The 15,069-nt window shown below is 39.4% G+C and overlaps 1 protein-coding gene across 2 annotated transcripts; it reads right to left on the bottom strand.

Annotated features, from left to right (window-relative positions):
• Positions 1–3,706: 3,706 nt before the first annotated feature.
• Positions 3,707–14,361, bottom strand: apbb1 (amyloid beta precursor protein binding family B member 1). Of its 2 annotated transcripts, none has more exons than XM_087851091.1 (14): positions 14,201–14,361; positions 12,962–13,609; positions 12,203–12,408; positions 12,058–12,117; positions 11,123–11,202; positions 10,981–11,047; positions 10,580–10,726; positions 10,157–10,284; positions 7,845–7,959; positions 7,638–7,722; positions 7,473–7,553; positions 7,243–7,358; positions 6,360–6,536; positions 3,707–6,202 (listed from the first exon to the last, which is right to left on the bottom strand). In XM_087851091.1, exons 2-14 carry the CDS (start codon positions 13,590–13,592, stop codon positions 6,047–6,049), a joined length of 2,049 nt encoding a protein of 682 aa, XP_087707217.1. In that variant the 5' UTR covers positions 13,593–13,609; positions 14,201–14,361; the 3' UTR covers positions 3,707–6,046. The 2 variants fall into 2 exon arrangements, with proteins under 2 accessions (XP_087707217.1, XP_006796613.1); XM_006796550.3 differs by having other exon boundaries at positions 12,962–13,614; positions 14,201–14,360.
• Between the last annotated feature and the right edge of the window lie 708 nt (positions 14,362–15,069).

The following is a 15,069-nucleotide window of genomic DNA, read 5'->3' as shown; positions in this document are numbered from 1 at the left end:
ACTTATAAACTGCAGCAGAATCTTACTGAAATATATAATGAAGTTTTTTTTTTATTTAAATACTTAGTTGTCTGTTAAGTGACAACCACTTAACCAGACTCAGATTAATACATCAATATCAGTCATTTGTTAGCTCTCAGACTTTTTGTTTATGATCGTCCATAATTTTGACCTTATTGCTTAAACTGTTTATTCTGACTCTGTCTCGTGTACAGGAGCACGTCTACTTTTACTCATGTAGGCTTTGAAGGTGACATTTGTCAATCTCAGAAACTAGGTACATTTTGAGCCCTACTCGTTGGCTTAGTCCAGGTTAACATTGTCATGCAACGTGTGCTGCACAGCCAGTAAAGACAGTGGTTCCTGTTAGATTGCTGTGTAGTGAACTGTTACTGAGCGACCGCTGAGCTGCTGGAATCGCTGGAGGACCACTGGAAAAACGATTATCCAGACACCAATGGGCGCCTGGCTGCTCCCACTGGCAAAGCAATCACTGTGTTATTTGGTAGAGAATGAATTACTGAACATTTTGAGATTTGATGCTTAATCCCCAAATGAATGGCTCAGAGTATTAACGTGCTGCACTACTGTTTGTGTGTTGCACCTTTTTTGTCTGTCATTTATTCTCCCCAACCTGCCATTCTGTGTTTTTTAGTCTTATATTATATGGATTTTATAGGTACAAGCAGGAACTGTTTGTTATAATAGTCCCTACAGTGGTGGCATCAAAGGATTGTCGTCTCCTTGGCTTTGTTCTTTGTAGTTGATCCAACTCTGTGCTTTTACTCATCTCCTGTGGCCGTGTTTGATTTGCTGTAGCCTTGACCAAGGCTCGGTACTCAGCAGTGTCACCCCTGATTACCAAGAAGCACAGATCTCTACAGAGCCCTGCAGAGGGCAAAAAAAAAAAAAGCATCAGAGATCGCAATGGGTAATCACGTTTTTTTTTTTTTTTTTAAAAAAAGGACTGCAAAGGATATGAGAATCTTTGTACAAAGAGGTGTACTCTAGCAATATGAATGAGTTGGAAAGGCTGTGCCCTGCAGGGATTTCTATCATCTCTCTCAGAACTTGATACCAGGTTGAAGACGAAGCTTGCACCAGCTCCTTTTATCTAGCCTGAGATTGGTGATTAGATTGAGGAGCCCGGCAGAGGAGACGCAAGTCCTCTCCTCCACACCAAGAGGAAAAGCAATGTTCCACAAGACTACACATTCATTACTCAAAATAAATCTCCATTAAACAAATGCCACAAGCATAATTAGGCTATAGGAATAATTATAATTGTGATTAGTTTCTCCATGGGCCGACCTATGTAAATTGTGATTGACACTCTGCAAATAGGGAATGCATAAATCTGGCATTGGAGATACACAGACACATATGGCAGCAGAATACTGAGGAGACAAAGGGATTGAGGGCATGGGTGGCTGTAAACATGCCTCCGCTGCACATTCACAATCCAAGCTTTACAAGGCTACACAACCAGCGTGTGTTTTGTATAAGAAATAAATCCTCAAAGAAAGGATTACATGCACTCGGCTGCAAAGGCATCGTACCACAGCAGTCCAGCAACAAATCCAGCCATTATGAGGGTGATAATCTTTACATATTATTTAAAGCTGTAGGTCTCTATTGAAATAAACACTCCATTTGAAATGATACAAAACAACACCACCAGAATGCACAGCCCCATATAGCAATGGCATAATATTCAGATTGTATGCCTGTGTGTGTGTGTGTGTGTGTGTGTGTGTGTGTGTATTTTTTGTTTTTGTCCTTTTTTTAGATAAAGCAGTAAAAATTATTAGTTTGGTGCAAGTAAATTTGACATATGATGCCGAATAAGTTATTATGGGTCTATTGAAAAAACAACGTAAGATTAAATTATGATCTAATTATGGCATACAGTATGTAAAGCATAACCGTGTCCTGTCATTTAATAACAAAAGGGACGACTTAATTAAAATGGCGAGATTCAAAACAGACTTGAACTGTGTCTCAGTTCCATAGTGAGACATCATAGGAAGGACTTTGTGTATAACACAAGAAATCAAAAAATTAAAGGGGAAGTCTGCCACTAAAATAAAAGACATGGATTTGTTTGGGAACAGCACTATCCTATGGCAGTAGTCTCTCCCAGCAGGACAAGATGCCCCAAAAAATGCTCAGAAACTCAAAGTATGAACCCCAAAGTGTGGCCTTCAAGTTTACCAAACCCAGTCAGATCCAGTGTCTACCAAGGGTGACCACATTGCAAGAAACTAAATGAGAGGCTAAGAGTAAGTTTGTCAACTAGTAAACTCAGTGCATTTTACAAAAAAATAATAATACACATATGCAAAACTACACTGTTCAAAGATTTAGCATTGATCACACAAAGAACCTTAATTCAATTAAATACATTACTTGAGCACCGTTTCCCCAACTTCTGATCAGTTTAGACAGAAGCTTAAATTTGTTTTTTTATGGTCTGAAGCAAAAGTCTCTGTAGACTTGAGTATTTCTATTTCTAGTACAATGTAATATAAACTGTAATTCCACTGCTGCTCTGTCTGGTAATTATCTTTGTTTCCCCCCTTGGGATGCGACCATACATTTGCACATTTTGTTTCAAGTTGACCTTTGTAAACTGGAGCCAATCAAAATTTAAGACTTTGTCAAAACCCAAACCAAAAGATCTGTTACCAACATTCTGGTTCTAGACAAAATTAGGTACCCCCAGAGGTCGCACCATTACAAAGTGTCCCCAAGCACTAGGCAAATGGTTCTACTGTCCAGGCTACCTGTGCTGCTTTCTGAAATGCTGATTGTTTCTTCGTGACTGTAACTAATTAAATTTTATTTAACAAATTCAGTATAAAACTATTACCTTTATAAAGCCAGAAGAGTTTAGAAAGATGGTTCTAGTCCGCATGCACACTGACCATACCGTGTCTCAGTCAATAAAAGCAGCCATCATTTTTGTTTTTACAGACACGTTTAACACCTGATGCAATAGGACAGAGGATGCCTGTAAACTTTGATATGCTTAATCTCCACAAACAGCAGTCAATCAGTCACATAGCACAGAGTCCCCCGTCTAGCTCTTCAAAAGGAAATGATTACAGCCTGGGCCTTGATCCGTCCAAACTGCTGCAGGATCCCGCTGGCGGAGCAGTCCAGATATTTGTATGGAGATAGCAGAGCCTATTATTACCAGGCTGCGGTTGCTGCTGAGGTTCCACTTTATGCGCACCTTTGATCTCCAAAGATATCTTTTATGGAAACAATACCCAACCCAACCCATCCTTTTGAACTCACCAGGTGGGGGCAGCAGTGCTGATATCAACTGAACAGGTGACTGGTGGAGGGAGATGGTGGTGTCTAGTGTTTTGTATCTTATCTGCTAATACACTGTGTGACTGCTTTGTCAATACATATGGTAACACTAGTGTCAACAGCTTTACAATATATTCAAAAAAGGGCCACCCAGCTTGCACTTGGTTCTTTCCATTTTAATGGACCAGCTAACAATAGCAGATAAAGGCATTGATAGAGAGAAAAAAAAAACAAAAAAAAAAACAAACATCCAATGCTTCTACAACCACAAGGAGACATTTTCAGGCTATAGGATCTAATCCTGCCCTTTGGAAACCAATTTCCCCAGAGACACTTGGATTCACACAACCAGAAAAACGACATTAAAAGACCACAAGATAATCAGTTATGATATGTTCACATTTATTGTGCAGTGACTTTTATATACATACATTTTATACACCTAATTTACATGAACAGAAATAAATTAATCTGCTAATGTTCATTAACTCATCTGGCTTTAGTGTTGCCATTGACTGGACACAGCAATCGTTGAAGGAGAAAAAGCACAATAATTCCAAGTGACACATGAGTGACAAGGCAGTATATGAGTCAATGTAGTCTAAGTTTCAGTAGTGTTATATTTTTTTACGCACATAAAAGAAGCAGTTGGTAAGAGTTTTAGTGTTGTGAGTTTGAACGAATGGAGAGGCCAGCGTGGAGCTTTGCTTCCACAACTGGAAGGAGACAAATGAACAGATGTTAAAAAACTCGTTTAAACGACACTGTCACACTTGTCTGAAGCACCAACATTTGGTTTTATCTTTTAAATATAGATTAAACACTTTCCATAGTGCTGGTCCTCTGATTTTAGCTTTTAACTATATCAAAGTGTTATTTAAGAGACTAAGTCAGAAAACTAATAACGTCAGTCGTTAGCTTAAATCATTTTTTAAAAATGGCTTTATCTTAGAGAAAAGATGTACATTATTTTGCACCAATGCATTTAAGGGGGTTTAATGTTCCATAAAATATATTTATCTTTTATATATTAATGAATTAAAGATATTTCAGACACAATTTTAACTCTGGATTCCTTTTACATTGTTATGTGTCGTCATTTACTTGTGGCGATGCATTTGATGTGAAACTATTTTTTATACAACATGGTCAAACAGACGCCCCCTAGTGTCCAAAACATCTCACAAACTGCATCTTTAACATTAGATGACTATTACTATTGTGCTACATACAGTATTGTTCACTGACAGACACAAAGATAAAATACAACTCGGCTTAGTAGTGTGTTCTTTATAAAAACTAAATCTAAACGAGCTAATGTGAAAATCGTCTTAAATGTGTACACTGTAGTGTGTGAAAACGATAAAAAATACATTAACTGGAGCGGCCAGGTACCCACACACATTAAAGTCTGGCCTAGGAAAAGAATAAAAATGTAAACCACTTAGAGATCATCTCTAGGTTTCCCTGTGACAAACTAAATACAGACATCAACTTGCTCTCAACTTTTCAGTGTTGAAGAACCTGACAGGAAGTCTAACTTTCTACTGCTAGCTTATGATAAACACTGACACTACCTAGAGTGACATGCCTATGTAACACGAAACAACACATCAGCTCCAGCCTCCTCTTTTACCATACAGAAACACAGAAAGAATTTACAGGATACACTGATGGCTCTTAAGCACTACAATGCTGCAAGCAGCAAAAACTCTAAGCTATCAAAACATGCAGCCTGTGGTGAGTTTCTACAGTACTATTCAGAAGTTGTTGGTGGTAAATGTCTTTGAGAAAACCCAGAGTTTGTAGATTGTTTTTATTACTATTATATCTATCATAATATAATGATTTTAAACATGGCTCTGTTGTTCCATTAGCCTCACTCAAAATCTTTTCAGACTCTCTCAAATAAAGTGAACAAATAATCGCATGGCAACCGCACTGGAACATCTGATTATTGCACACTAGCACTGAACTTGCAAATGTTCATGCAGAATGAATGAGAAACACACTCCACTCAAATCAGTGTTTGCTCACTATGTGACAGATGACCGTAGAGTTCTTTGGAAGACTGAAAATACATTGTTTGAGTCGGGGAGGGGGGGTACATGACTACGTGGCACATCACCGAGACATCTAAAACTCTTTTGTTACAACCTAAGGTGAGAGAGACAGAGATGCTGTGATGTTTTAGAAAATCAGTTTGGGGATCTGACACCAACCGACCACGAGTGGTTTACAGTACGGTCTTTAAAACAGTAGAAAAGGAGGAGTGCCGGAGATGATAATTGCACTGAGGGATACGAGGGGACGAGAGCATATGTGTGAGGGAATTTATCAACCTCTTTTTCAAGCAAAATCTAGCATTGCATTTAAAATATAATACATCCATATTCAACATTCATGGCATTGTTTCTGTTAAAACACAAAAATATTAAAGACTCACAGGAGGAGTCCCGGCAAAGACAACATTTGATGCCAGGGGCTCATCTGTATGGAGATGAGAGTTTAAAATTCTTGTATAAAGTAAAAGCCGAAAAGAAATATAAATAAATGCAATCTTTTCAGACACACATTTTCCCCACAAACTACTCTGCACACTGTAGACTAAGTGACGAGACAAGTCGTAAGGCAGAAGGATGAAGAGAAGGACAAGTGAGAGTGAAACGGGGGCTGTTGTGATGGGTCCTGTGTTTAAAGGACAGTGTATCATCTGCACTCGAGCTCACGGGGACTGAGATCCTGACCTGTAGCTCTTGAAGCTGCCGAGCAGACTCTGCACGCCTTTCTTGACGCGGCGAGCCACAGAGTCGGCGGGAGGCGTGGGCAGGCAGGAGGCGAGGCTGGGCGGACGTGCATCCAAACATTTCTGGTAGCGAAGCTTGAAAGAGAACAAAACCACAAACATGGATGTCTAAGGTGACAAAGACGAGACTCAACACTGGATTCCACAACTGTGCCAAATTATCTTTCCACTTAAGGACAAACAGGAAGTCTTATTTAGTTTAGTCTCATGGTGAGTGTTTCATGTGACTCACCATGCAGGCCGCCTGCACCGCCTCACTCAGACTGGCCGCATTGGGTTCACACCAAAACATGTGACAGGTGAAATCGTGGGGACCTTCCGCCATGATGAACGCAAAGGTGTGGACATCCTTCCCCACACCCATGAAAGACAGGAAACGCACCCTGCACTCTGACAGCACCTCCTCATCCTAGAGTTTAAAAAAAAAAATACAAAGGTTGTCCAGTCAAAGAAAATTGTTTAAAATGTGGAAATCTTCTGCAGCCCACCCTAACTCTCAGACACAACTCTGATCATCACACGAGGAAAATGAAGTACTTTTTAAGTTCTTTTCAACCAACAGCAATATACAAGATGAGTTCAGGAAAACAAATAGGTCAGAAAACAAAGTATAACACTTGGTATGTGGCTTTGCTTCATCTGTTCAGTTTCTCCTTACAATCTAAATATTTTATGGTAATTTTAAAGTAAATCGCAAAATCCTAGTCATAGAAAAATCATTTGATTTTCAAAGCAATTCCAAAAGAAAAACCTTTAAGTTTATCCTCTAGGATGGTTACTGCAAGTGATAAATATCAGAGTCCAGACTATGAGAATCACTTCTCACAAAACTTTAAAAATTAAAAATAAAAAAAGTGGACAAAAGCAAAAAGGACTGTTCTTACAAATATCTCGTGTGTGTAGCTTAATGCCCCCAAATTATTCTAAGTAAAAAGTAAATAAAATGACTTATTCCCACAGAATAGAGTTAGGTTTAGGGTTATCACTGATGATGACGTCATCGCACATTTTAAACATACTGATGATAACTCAGAAAAGAACCAGTGAAGATGACAATCAGTCACTGACTTTAATTCCCCATACTGTTCTGTCATGTTCAGACTGTTTTCCAATACCTGTCGTGAAAGTATTGTGAGGGTGGCTGGTGCAACATTCACAAAGACAGGAGTCCAGTCATTTTTATCTCTGCCATTCATTGCTGTCTCTAGTGCTTCATTGACTATGTCCATACCTGAAAAGAACACACACAGAATATATGATCAACACATCACAAACACTGTCAGCATGACAAAGTACAATAGAAGTATTTAGCACAGCAGTTACACACTTTAAGGCGTTTTCTTACCAACGGGTTTAGCCACAGGCTGATTGCCCAGGTAATAAACACGGAAGCGCTGGAACAGTTCATTTTTTGGAGCTGGAAACTCTGTTAAGAAGTGAGGAAACATTATGCGACTTGTTCCTATGCTTTCAGAAATTAGGACATTCAAAGTGTCTAACTTAGCTTTACCTTCAACAGGGATGACCACAGGTTTGCCTGGGTCAGAGTTGAGCCTGCTCACCCCTGGCTTGGAGGTCTTTCTCTCCATCATTATCTGAAGTTAAATAAGGGAAAGAAACTGTGAATTTTAATAAAAAAATAAATAAAAATAAAAAACTACCTCAAAATCAGCTGAGACTCTTTGAATTCATAATGACAAATCTAATAAGGGCTAACCTTTGAACACATCTCATGTAAGCTGGTGGCAATGTTCTTGGCGGGCGAGTCGCAGCGGAAAACGTGACACTTCAGAACTTGGGTCAGGTTGTCTCGTGCAACATAAGCAAAATCCCTGCAGGAGAAAGATTATATACACATACCGAGTGGCTTATTAAATCTGCAGTTTTTAAAAATACTGTTTTAAAAATACAAGCTTACGTGAACATAAAACACAGACAGGCATAGGGCTGGGCCATATCACGCCGGCCACGGTATGATATGGCCCAACATTTTCTTATGTTGGGCAACGATAAGAAAATGAAATATCGCGATAGAATATGGGTAAAACGCGCATGCGCAGTGCCTTTGTTTTCATACGCACATGGCAGAAAAAGCATGGCGGCGACGGAAAATGAGAAGGGCGAAAGCGGATCGTTGAATGAAACGGATGAACCAGAATTGGTTTGTAAAGCACAAAGCACTATTTTTGGTAGAGCATGCTACCGTGTTTTTTGGAAAATACGGCACACTTAAAATCAATTTTCTGAAAATCGACAGTGCCCCTTATAATCCCGTGTGCCTTACGTATGAATTCTGGTTGTGTTTACTGACCTCGAAACGATTTTATGTGGCACACGGCGCTCGAAAATCTGTCAAATGGTTTAGTACAACTTTGCTAAGCTGCAAACCCGCACCGCTTGATGGATTGTGGGAGCATTACGGCTATTGCAGGCAGGAGCCTCGCGGAGTCATACGTACTGTGCTTCAACATAATATTACCGTATTATGTGTGTATAACCTCTTTTCAACTTTAGTGGATATTATACATAGTTATGCTAAGGATATGTCGGCCAATTTCCTTTTGGTTAAACTGTCAGCAAGGAATTTGCATTTGCACTGTTAAATTTTTGTTTAAGTGAAAATACATAGATTTTTTTTGCACTAATAAAGTTGTGGAGTTGTAAAGTATTTTGTCTCAGTTATATGGTAAATGGCCTGTATTTGTATAGCGCTTTACTAGTCATTAAGGACCCCAAAGCGCTTTACACATCCAGTCATCCACCCATTCACACACACATTCACACACTGGAGATGGCAAGCTACATTGTAGCCACAGCCACCCTGGGGCGCACTGGCAGAGGCGAGGCTGCCGGACACTGGCGCCACCGGGCCCTCTGCCTACCACCAGTAGGCAACGGGTGAAGTGTCTTACCCAAGGACACAACGACAGAGACTGTTCAAGCCGGGGCTCGAACCTTCCGATTACAAGGCGAACTCCCAAATCTTGAGCCACGATCGCCCCTATATCGTTATTGCAAATTTTCAAATGTATAGCGTGATAAATATTTTGGGTCACATCGCCCTGCTCTAGACAGACACACACGAAAATAACATAAAATGGCACACAACAAGAATTATATACAGTTTTTAGAATAGTAATCATTAATGGATACCTTTCCCTGCTCATGATTGAAAATGCAGCATGAAAGAAAAAGAAATACACAATTGTTAAGAAATCAGCAACAGGAGGCAATGTTATTAAACATCCAGCAGAGGGCAGCAGCATGCTGCAAAATAAAGACTAACACAGCCACCATGCCAGACCTCAGAACTGCAGCACATCATTTTAAGTCACTGAGTAAGGACTCAATACAAAAACAGCAAAAAAACATTCAAATGTGGAAAACAAAGCAGCTTATTCAGTCAGAAGTTATGAAGAATATTCAGCAACTCAACTAAACTAAATTTCACTCAATGCACAAATTCATCACAGCAAACTTCAGTTAATCTTAAACAGAGTAGGATTTCCACTCCATTTAAACATTTTGGCATCCATCAGGATAGTTATCAAGATTGTGATATGCAAGATATGATCTGCCCCCCTCCATTTATAAAGTGGTGTTAAATTTACTTAAGCTTAAAATACATTGTGCTTGTCACTATTCAAAGTAACTCAAAAATTGGGAAATGCAAAAAAATTTTTTTTTAAAAAAATCCAATCACGTTTACATGCGCTCCAAAGGTAGATTTTAACCTAGCAAAAAGCCTGAGAAGAGATATATTTAATTTGAGATTTAAATAGCCTCATTAGAGCACCTCAAACAAATTACAAATGCGAGCTACATTTTAATAGAAAGAAGAAAAAAATGCATGTCCAATTAAAAAAAAAATTATATGAGCTTAAAGTTAAAAATTACATTTTTTAAGTATCATAAAAAACAGCAGAGCCAATGACATTACATTTGTTTTCAAAACAGACTGAAGAAGGCAGTTAAATACATTTTATAGTTATGCCATTTTCAATTTGCCCTTGTGCTGTGGACACTGACCTGCCGTTGTCTCTGCCGACACCCCAGACCCGGATGCTGGCAATCGGCTGAGCATGAAGCAGAGTCTGGCCCAGCGGGTCGATCAACTTCATGGTGTCATTCTCCAGGATCATTAGCATGTCTTTACCCTGTCACAACACACGTTTCAGTTTGAGTAAACAGACTAAGCACACATTTCTACAAAATGTTGTTACCCACGGTACTTCAAGTATTTCTCTTGAATTCAAAACACTATTTTAGAAATGGAAATGGAGCATTATCAATCATTTTCAATCAAATCATCAAAGACGAATTGTGGTTGGAACCAACCACTAAATGAAACATGTTTCTGCCCTGCACATTCAAAGAAATTCTTATTAAAAAGAACATTACATAAAATGTCATAAACATATCTGTGTGCGTGTGTCATTACAATCATCTTACCTCTCCCCAGATCCCAGCGGTGTCATGAAGGTTGTGTTTGTGATAAGAGAGCTGCCTGATGCAGTTGTTGACAGCGACACTACTCTTGCCAGGTGCCATGTCGTCCTCAGACATCTCAACCCAGCCCAGAGAGCGCACTGCGAAACACTGACAGTACAAGTGTGCTGCATATTAGTATAAACTAGGACACAAAAAACTTTTTCATGTGCAGAAAACTATTAATCTTTGGTAGGTAGGTAAATAAATAGATAAATAATCAACGCCCCTACACATTTCATATGTCCTACATCTCTGAGACCCATTCCAATGCCAGTTTTCTGTGACAGCATTTCTAAAATGAAAACTGAGACCCAACTACTCTGAACATATTGAAAACATCTAAAATTAAGCAGATGATTTACCTTAGTTTCTAAGTCTGTGCAGAGTGGAGCAAGCTTCTCTTCATCCTCAGATTGGGAGCAATTATAACTACAATGACAGAAAATAAAGTTAAACATCTCCAAAATTAACACTGACTAATTAGAAAGTTTTAACACCACATACTTCAGGTTGATAGATGCATAGCGTAAAGTTGCTCCTTCAAACTCCTTCAGACTTTGATCAGATGCAACTTCTCCCTCCTCCTAAAGAAAAACATTTATGTGCAGATGGAGCCATTTGATCACAAAGCACATGTGCATGAAAGGCATGTAAATTCTGTCATATTGTCCAAAATACTGTAAGGCTTAGGTTTGTTCCTGGTGACTAACTTACTAGTTTTAAAGTTCAGGGGGAAAAAATCAAGTTCTAATTCATTCTAATGAATTAGGGTAAATAGTCTCCATCAAAAAAAACTGTCTGTTTGTATTTAGGGTGTTTTTAATCCATGAATCATATTCTTTAATAGTCAGATCTTATTTTAAATGTCTGAAATGTGTGGCATAACACTGCACACCCTCTCTGTGAGAGGCCTGCTGCTACCTAATGTTATTGTTTACACCTGAGTTTACCAAGTGTCTTGGCAACCTGCTGCTTGATTGTTAGATACTGTGTTGTTATTTTTTTATTGATTATTCCACTGTAGAGGCTGGTGAGAAACAACATTTCGTTTCAGCCTGTGTATTTCTGCAAATACCATTCGAAATTACAATAAACTATCTTGAATCTAGGAACTATCTAGGTTTGTTAGCAGATTCTGAATAACATTAAATGTGCTAACCAACAGCTTTCATTCTTCAGGGATGTAAGCATCCCACCTAGCGAATGTAGTTAAGCATTGATTTATTTGAATATTACATACAACTATCCTTGTTCTAGATCAAAGTACTGTAGAACATCTGTCTTACTTTCCACCTTATAGATTGATAAACTGAAAAATTTGTCTAACTAAGCGATGACAGCAACATTTAATCTTCTAGGACTTGTTATGCACAACCCTACTAAATATACTCAAGACATTTCAAAGAGGTGAGTTGAATAAAACTCTAGCCATGATTTACCTTCCACAGTTCCCCTTCACCAGCACCTTCATCAGTGCTGGACAGTTGGGCCCAAGATTCCTGGAAAAATGTGACAAGACTTACCGTTAACAACAGTTTGACTTGTCAGTGCCTCTGTCAAATTAGGATGCTGGTTAGACCTCACCTCAGGTTCCTCGCAGGGTGTAGTCTCCAGGGACATCGTGGAGGACATCATGGAGTCCCCAACTTTACCCAGGGGTGAAGGAGGCTCCCACTGAGTGGTGCCTGTGGGAATGTGCCAGTAGTACGTGCCCGATGTATCACGCACCCTCATCCATCCCGAGGGCAGGTCTGTGTCCGTCTCAAAAGCGCTGGAATCCCAGAAAGACTCTGAAGGGCGGGAAGTAGGAGACCAAGGTTACTATATGCAACTTCATCTCAACTAAATGCATGGAAATGCATGTTAATTATCTAATTAACAAAGTAAAAAAACATTTTACTTTTTATGATTTGTTCAACACAACCAGCCTTTGGAAGCTTTGGTGAAGATGTAATAGCTGTTCTGCTTTCTAAATTTTGCCCCTGAGAAAAAACACCCCCGTAATATTGCAGTATTTTCTTTTTTTTAAAAAAAAGAAAGGCTTAAACTAATAATAACTAAAAATAATGAGTTCTTTAAGTAATAAAGTATAGCATCTGACAATCAAACTGGAATTTAAATAAAGAGATGATAATTCACTATTTCCAGAAGTCTGTCTTCTTTACTGATATGTTTAGCAGCCAAATCATCCTGTGTTGCTTCTATTTTGACCGTTTTAGCTTTTCTTGTTAGCTGCAGTATGATGCTAATAAACAGGGTGTATTCTTCAGATTTTTTAATATCTGCACAAGCTACAACATATAAAGTTATCTAAACACCTTGTGTGTTTTGTTTAGTTTTTACCTCTGTTGCCATTTGGAGAGCTGTCAGCTGTGTTGTCCTGAGACAGAGCAGGCCAGCTAGACTCTTCATCACTTGGTGTCCCGTTCATGTTGGAAAAAAGCAGGCAAGCGTTCCTCCCCACTCTCTGAGACTCCACAGTACTCTCTTCTTCTGCCAGTTTCTCTCCTCTGGTGTCACCTGATGTTTCTTCATCGTCTTCCAATTTACTTTCCTTCTCTTTATCATCCTCTTCTCTCTCTTTATCTTTCTCTTCTGTGGACTCCAGGGTGTCAATGAGAAGCGGCTCATTAAGGATGTTCTTTGACTCCTCCTGACTGAGACCAGGGGTCATTGCGATTTTGGGAGACTTGGTCTGCTCCTCGTTACCCTGTTGATCTTCCTGAGTGGTGTTCTGGTGAGGGAAGTCTTCCCTGTTCCCATTCTGATTGATATTGCAGTTGTGGTCTTGGTCCTGCTGGTTCTCTGCTACTTTCCGCAGCTGGTTTTGGCCTTCCTTGACCCACTTGGCATTGTTGCCGGTGGACTCCTGGTCGCACCAGTGGCTGCCGTCATTCAGTTTGTTCTTTAGCTCTTCGTCTTGCTTCTGTTTATTCACAACATATGTCATATCTTCATCATCATGACCACCCATGGTAACTGTCCATGTAGCTGCTCTGACAGAGAGAGGAAAAAATACATTAGCATTGCCTTTAGCATACTAGTTAGCAGTGATTTTAGCAAAGATTCTCGTCAAGGTTTCTCAAATATAGAACGACCACTTGATACAAATACGTTCAAATATTTTACAGTGGCCGTTAAATGTTAAATTATCAGCGAAGTAATAATGTTTAAATATGAGGGATGAAGTCCGTTTCTTGTTCGTGTATTCCGGGTTGGTCATTTTACTGGCAACTTTCACTGTTTGGTTTCAGGCGAATACAAAACGCACTTCAGCAGCTTCACCTTCCATTTGCCAACACGACCTTTTTCTTTTTAGATAAACGGGCGCTGTAAAGAGCCTGTATCAACCTGGGTCATTATTTAGGTTCACTCACATGATTGTTTAATAAAAACCTAGGTAAATACCGTGGTTTTACTTGTTAGATAACATCGCCGCAGTTGGAAATAACGGGCACCGTCCGCCATCACCGACATCTTTGCTAGGCTAATTTTAGCTTCTCGGTTAGCTAGCTAACATTTCCAAACTTCAGAAGCAAAGTGACTGCAGCAGCACTGTTTTTATTAAAAATTTTGACTCACCAGCTCACCAAACTCCTTTGTCGTCGAAATGCGCTGAAATGTGTAGCGTAACTACATATTTCCAAAGATCGTGAGGGCTCTCGCTCGGTTTCTAGGTGGTGTTTTCTGTCTGTGGGCTCGGCTAGTGATGGAGGGCGAACCTGCGTCACGGATTAACGTCACGGCCAGAGCCCACTGCTGCCACTCAGGCACAGAGCAGGAGGCAGACCTAATGAAGGAAAACCGGTCCTTCACACTGTTTTTGGAAATATTGATTAGACGCTGAGCGGGGGGGGGGCATACATGTCGCAGGGTAAGCAGCTCCCGGTCTAACCAAGAAAGAAACCATAACAAGTAAAATAAAAAAGAAGGCATGCAAAATAATCACAGGGAGATGAAGATGACATCAAAAAGAAGCAAAAGGTGGCCAAAAACAGGCTCAAATTGAATTTAACAACCACAGAGATGCAAAAGTGACCACAAAACACCTGAAATTAATAAAATGACCAATATTAGACGCAATAAAAGAATCAATAAAGAGCTGCAAAATCGCACCACAAGGAGACAGAAGGGTTCCAAAAAGGTGCAAATATACAAAAAAAGAGATTTTTTTTGCATCTTTTTTGCATGTTGTCTCTGCATTATATGGGTTGATCCCAAATGCGTTAAATGTTCATATTCATATTGGCAGACCACTTTTTAATAAGCCCAGCTTTTACGTCCTTGGCCAAAAAAGTACTAATGCAACACTGTAAAATACTTTGCTGAGTAGTAGCAGTAGTAAAAGCTTGAAACATATATATTTTTTTAAAAAGTCAATTGTATTTCGGTGCCTCAACTCCACTTATATCATTGAAACTAATAATGTACTGCTACATGTCACTGGACAC

Source organism: Neolamprologus brichardi, chromosome 14 (genome assembly GCF_056152115.1).
Source record: "Neolamprologus brichardi isolate AB-2024 chromosome 14, ASM5615211v1, whole genome shotgun sequence".
NCBI lineage: Eukaryota > Metazoa > Chordata > Actinopteri > Cichliformes > Cichlidae > Neolamprologus > Neolamprologus brichardi.
This window is presented reverse-complemented; position numbering and strand designations above follow the sequence as displayed.

Bases quoted from the DNA above. Each gene is read 5' to 3' on its own strand.
- apbb1 (XM_087851091.1), bottom strand. From the start codon at position 13,592: ATGGGTGGTCATGATGATGAAGATATGACATATGTTGTGAATAAACAG. The intron at 10,727-10,980 runs GTAAATCATCTG...TTGTACTGTCAG, and splicing joins GCACAGACTTAGAAACTAAG to TGTTTCGCAGTGCGCTCTCT. The intron at 7,960-10,156 runs GTCAGTGTCCAC...TTTCTCCTGCAG, and splicing joins GTCGGCAGAGACAACGGCAG to GGATTTTGCTTATGTTGCAC.